Source organism: Lactuca sativa, chromosome 2 (assembly GCF_002870075.4).
Source record: "Lactuca sativa cultivar Salinas chromosome 2, Lsat_Salinas_v11, whole genome shotgun sequence".
Taxonomy (NCBI): Eukaryota; Viridiplantae; Streptophyta; class Magnoliopsida; order Asterales; family Asteraceae; genus Lactuca; species Lactuca sativa.
The window spans coordinates 163,830,195-163,836,616 of NC_056624.2; the positions used below are offsets into that span (position 1 = coordinate 163,830,195).

The window sequence follows — 6,422 nt, forward strand, 5'->3', positions numbered from 1 at the left end:
AAAATGATAACGAACAAACTAATATTGAAATTGATAACGAACAAACTAGTAGTGAAAATGATAACACGCCTTTAAACATATATGATCCAAGTAGATGGAATAATATTACTACTAATTTAAGACATTAAATCGTAGAAAAATGCCCTATTAAGATTTATGATTTTAAATTTCTAAAAGATCGACATTTAAGAAGCTTTAGTACAACTCTTTATATGTAAACTATACCAAACAGAGAAAAATACGAACTAACATGTTTGGTTTATTTCATAGATGTAGATAGAGTTTTTTGTTATCGTTGAAAATTATTTAATGTTAATACATATAAATATTTATTAGCAGATAAAGGTAACAATGATTGGAACAATATCTCTAGTATACTAAAAAGACACGAAGCAAGTAACAAACACATTCTTAATATGAGGTCATGGATTGACTTAGAAACTAGATTAGCAAATAATAAAACAATTGACAAGCAAATCCAAGAACAAATAAATAAAGAAAAAGAACATTAGAAAAATGTGTTAATAAGAATAATTATTGTAGTAAAAACTTTAGGAAAAAATAATTTAGCATTTCGTGGAACAAATGAAAAGATTTATGAAGAAAATAATGGTAATTTTTTAATTATAATTGAAATGATTGCGAAATTTGATCTTATTATGCAAGAACATATTAGGAGAATTAATGACAAAGAAATTCATAATAATTATCTTGGACACAATATGCAAAATGAACTTATTAGTTTATTAGAAGGAGTTAAAAGTAAAATTATTAAAAAAGTAAAAGAGGCTAAATACTTTTCAATAATACTTGATTGTACTCCTGATACAAGTCATAAGGAACAAATGTCAATTATCTTACGAGGTTTAGATCTTTTAACAATTCCAATTGAAGTTAAAGAGTACTTTCTAGGATTTTTAATTGTAGGTAATACAACTGGTAAAAGCTTATATAATGCTATAGTTGATGAAATTAAAAATATAGGACTAGATATAAGTGAAGTTAGGGGTTAAAGTTATGACAATTGATCAAATATGAAAGGAAAACATCAAGGTGTATATAAACGATTATTAGATATTAACTCTAGAGCATTCTACACTCCTTGTGGTTGTCATCGTTTAAAGTTAGTAATTTGTGATATGGCTAACTCGTGTGATAAAGTTAGTGAATTTTTTGGAGTTAAACAACGTATATATTCGATATTTACTTCATCAACTCAAATGTGGAAAATATTAGAAGATAATATATCAAACCTAATACTTAAATCATTATCGCAAACTCGTTGGGAAAGTAAGGTAGAACGTGTAAAAGCAATTAGATTTCAAACACCAAAATTAAGAAAAACACTTTTACAATTATCCAAAAATTATGGAGATCCAAAAATTAAAAGTGAGGCTAAATGTTTAGCTATATATGAACTTGAAAACTATGAATTTTTATTAGGAATGATTATTTGGTATGATGTTTTGTTTGCTATTAATACTGTTAGTAAAAACTTGTAATCAAACGATATATGTATCGATGATGTTATAGATCAACTAAATGGATTTGTTTGTTTCTTTGAAGAATATAGAGAAAACGGATTTAAAAGGGCTTTAGATTATGCAAAAGAATTGACTTTAGAAATGAACGTAAAACCTGCATTTCGTGAAAAATGGATTATTCAAATAAATAGACGATATGATGAAAATGTTGCTAATGAAACAATTAAAACCCATGTTCAGTAACTGATTGTGTTTTATATATAGTATATAAAGCCATTACTTCACTTAAAAATAGATTTGAGCAATTTAACGAGTTCAAAAATATTTTTGGTTTTCTATTTAGTATAGAAAAATTAAAACCATTTGATGAAAATATTTTAAAAGAACATTGTTTAAATCTTGAAATTTTTTAAAAACATGATAATAACTTAGATATTGATGGTTTAGATTTATTTTATGAACTAAAACTTTTAAGACATATTGTATATTTAGAACGTAATACAACTATTAATATACTTAATTACATTAAAAAGTTTAGTTCTTTTTTCAAATGCATATGTTGCCTATAGGACAATGTTAATTATTCCTATAACCGTTGCCTTTACAGAAAGAAGTTTTTCTAAATTAAAACTGTTAAAAATTTATTTAAGATCTTTAATGTTACAAGAAATATCAAATGGATTAACTATTTTGTCAATTGAAAAACATTTAGTAAAAAAAATTTATTATGGAAAATTCATTAAAGAATTTGCATCTAAAAAGGTTAGAAAAATTAACTTGATATCATAAAATATATTCAAAAAAAACATATACATAAAAAAAATAATAGAAAATAAAAAATAAAAAAAAATTAGCTCTATCATTTTTAAACTTTTAGTTTATTATTGCCGGTCTCAATCCCAAATAAAAGAATAGGGTTTATAACATTAAAAAGAGCCTCAAATTTTATGTTAGAGCCTCACCCTAATTGAGCCTCTCATATGTGAAAGCTATAACAAATTTAACATCATCACTACATTTGCTGTAAAAAGGAGCATAAATTAAGAAAATCAGAAAACTAATACGTGGACCTGTGAAATCTTAACTATTACAAAAGTGAAACGTTTCTTAAACAAGAACAGAACACATTATTTGCCAATCTCTTGAGATCTTCAATGATATCTGCATTTATGTAAAAAGATTCCACCTTTATGAAATATGCAATCTTGCTAAGACACGTATATGTAAAGAGAAACTAAAGTGGCACTTTCTCAGGTCATAAATACGACTCACCATTATTTGCCAATAAACAAATATAGTGGCATGTATCATTGGGGGATATAGTAGTGTTGGCCAAACTCCCAACACAACGAAGGAATGCCCATATTGCTGTCAAGAACATGCTTTACATACTTGTACCATGCTTTATCGTATATCTAATGACCAATAATGTCATATTCAAGTATATATACCAAAGCATAGAGGATAAGGTTACTATAACAAAAACTCCTCAGCTTACCTTTCGACTCACAAAGATGGCTGCTGCTTCAAGATTTAGCATCAGATCCCAAACAAAGTCCATTAGCTTGCCTAGCAGATCGCATCCGACCACTCTTCGAATCGAAGAACTGCTCAACAAGATCAAAGCAACAACAGCATCTACAGAGACAATCTGCAGTGGTTTATCCCAACTGACAGGATTGTACGAATGCATGGATGAGCTACTAACTTCCTCAACCACCCACGTTTTGATGTCTCGACAACAAAACAAGAAATGGGTCGATGAGCTAATGGAGGAATCTGTGATGCTCTTGGATGTTTGTGGCAATATAAGGGATATTCTATCAGAAATCAAAGGCCATACTAGGGATCTTCTTTGTGCTCTACGGAGGAGAAAGGGAGACTTGAATATCCAAAACAGCATAACAAAGTACAATTGCTTCAGAAAGAAGATGATAAAAGACGTTAGAAAATTAGTTGCTAGTTTAAAGCAATTCGATAACGTGACCACTGGTGACTCAGTGGTGGTTGATTCAGATAACCACCAGCTTGCCGCAACGATCAAGGCGGTATTGGGCGTTGTTGAAATGACGATTTCGGTTTTCAACTCTTTCTTAATGTTCTTATCTGTGCCGATTTTGAAGGCAAACAGATGGTCATTTGTTGTATCGAAGTTGATACACAAGGGGATTGTTGCATGTGAAACTCAACAAGAACATGGAATTCTGAATGAATTGGAAAGTGTTGATTCTGCATTGCAAAGATTATGTAAACATGGATCGTTGAGTGGCGAAGGGGGGAACGTGGAGATTGCTCAATGTCGATTGCAGAGACTGGGAGTTCAGATTGAAAACATGGAGAGTGGGTTCGAATACATGTTTAGGTGCTTGATTCGAACCAGAGCTTCTCTTCTCAACATCGAAAACATGCATATGCATTAACTTTTTTAGCGGATATGCCTATGCTTTCGAGTTTTTTATTTGGATAGCTCATGTACATTCGCCAAAATTTTTAGTTATATATGCAAGTACATATGAATATGTAAATATACGTTGTAGCTTCTGTATTACTTAATGGACTTATAAAACATTATTCACGTAAGTTATAAATGGGTGTTCATTTTTTTAGTGCTGGAAAAACGAATTAATGGAGATCATTAGGAAAATTAGATTTTTCCGGTTAAGTTCAAATTTTACACAAAATTGCTCTCATTAATTTTATATTCCTTTTATTTCCCCAACTCCGCTGTCGTATTCCAATGTTTTAAACTATATTTATTCATATTAGGAATGCATAATCTTAATGAAAAAAAAACTAAAATAAAATCTCCGCCACAAAAGGTTTTTCATGGTATTGCTCAAATGCAATTCGCCAATTACGATGGTTAAACATTATCAGCTTACATATGTAGTATTTTTAACGTTTATATGGTGTAACGACGACCAAGATTTGAAGTTGTTGAACACTAAAAGCAAGAGAAATAATAAGTCAATTGTAAATTTGTAATTGAAACTGCGAATACATTTAGAAGGGACCATGTTATGAAAAGACCAGCCGGTCAATGGAACGGTCTTTCATGACTCACATCTCCCAAGCAAAAGAGCTGTGTACTTTGGCCGACTTTACAGGCTAACTTTGACTTTTGCGGCTCCAGCTTCAAGTTTTCTCAATTTACTAAACAAGGGATGTTTAGGTTGCGTAGCCAGGATTTTATTTTAAGATGGGCCAAATAATTTATAAAATATGAACGATAAATAAAATCTAGAATTTAGAATGGAGTGTATCAAATCACAACCTTAGTTCAGTTTATTTAACAGAATAATATATATATATATATATATATATATATATATATATATATATATATATATATATATATATATAAACTTAAAATTTTATGAGTGGGCCAAGGCCCACCCTTACTTCTATGTGGCTACGCCATTAGGTGTCTGTGGAACGAAAAAGTTGTTGGAAAATGATAGTTGTTTTGAGCTTTGCGAGTTGAGTAGGTTCGCATAGGTCTTGTATAATGCGAAACCGAGCGGAATGAATGTCTTTGTGTTTGGAGGATATGTAACATCCCGATGTAAAGGTAATTTCTATTTCAACCCTCTGTTTGAATTATATTGTATTTTATCCCTTGTGATTAAAAGGAATTGCAAATGGCCCATAGTTGCGACATGGTATTTTGGTCCAGATGTAGTACGTTGAGCGTACGTTATATATGTTAGGCGTACTAGGCGCGCCCTAGTACGCTGGGCGTACGTGAAGAAAGTGCGAACCCTTAATTTTAGAATTTGGTCCATATATAAATCTCATTAGAGCCTCATGTCTCATTTCTTCATCAGCCTCTGTAACATCCGAATTTCCAGGTACATTATTTATTCATTTATTTTGGAGAGACTCAACGAGTTGATGCTTAGACTCACCGAGTAGAGTGGCGAATTCCATCCGGGTTAATGACCGGACTCGGCGAGTCGATTAGTGGACTCGGCGAGTCCGCGCTGTTAATGAAACCCTAATCCCCGGGGTTTGAGGCCTATTTAAAGGGGCTTATAGCCACCATTTGCGGCTACCAGACCCCTGAGTGAAACCCTAAGCCATCTAGAGCGTTTGTGAGGAAGGAGAGACCATTCTTGATCCTTGTGTGAGTGTTTTTGCAAGAAGAATGTGACCAAGGCAAGAGGGAGCTGAAGAAGGCACTATTCTGTGGATTTCAGAGCCTAAGAACTTCATATTGAGGTATATATTCGATCCTTCTTCAGTTTTGGGTGTTAATCCTTGAGAGTTAGGGTTTCTAGCCTATTTAGAGTGTGATTATTGATGCAATTGGTCCCTTCTTGTGTTGAGGTTGCGGATCTGGATCCAAAGAGGTCCAGAGACCTTAACTCCCTGATCTTTATGGGGTGTCTTTGGGTAATATGAGCTTAGGGTGACATTTTGAGGCCATTTCTTCATATAGAGCCATTGGGTCTTTACATGGGCATCAAGATCCAAACTTTACGTGTTTATATTGCTTAAGGAGGCCAGATCTATGAGTTAGAGGAACGGATCTGACCTCAGGAGGTCATTTGAGCTCAAGCATGGCATGAACTCGCCGAGTACCAAGAACAGACTCGACGAGTAGGGTTAGGGTTTCCCCATAGTTCACTCAGTGAGTACTTGCCGAGTTGGGGGAATGACTCGGTGAGTCAGAGGGAATTAGAGGACTGGAGTTCAAGGCAGAACTCGCCGAGTTCATAATGGGACTCAGCGAGTTGAGTCGGGGTGCCCTGCAATTCATGCCAGGTGTAACCCGTTGAGCAGGGGAAAGACTCGACGTGTCATGCGAGACTAGAGGGTTAGTTGACACACGTAGACTCGCCGAGTCACCCAAGTGCACTCGGCGAGTCGGGTCAAAGTTTGACCGTTGACTTTGTTGATTTTGAGGGTTTGGTCATCAATGGGGTCTTTGTGTCA

At 33.4% G+C, this 6,422-nt stretch overlaps 1 protein-coding gene across 1 annotated transcript; it reads left to right on the top strand.

The window, feature by feature from the left end:
• The first annotated feature begins 2,374 nt into the window (after window positions 1-2,374).
• Window positions 2,375-4,072, top strand: LOC111902585 (uncharacterized). Its single transcript, XM_023898413.3, has one exon. The coding sequence runs from the start codon at window positions 2,864-2,866 to the stop codon at window positions 3,902-3,904; it is 1,041 nt and encodes a 346-aa protein (XP_023754181.2). The 5' UTR covers window positions 2,375-2,863; the 3' UTR covers window positions 3,905-4,072.
• The last annotated feature ends 2,350 nt before the right edge of the window (window positions 4,073-6,422 follow it).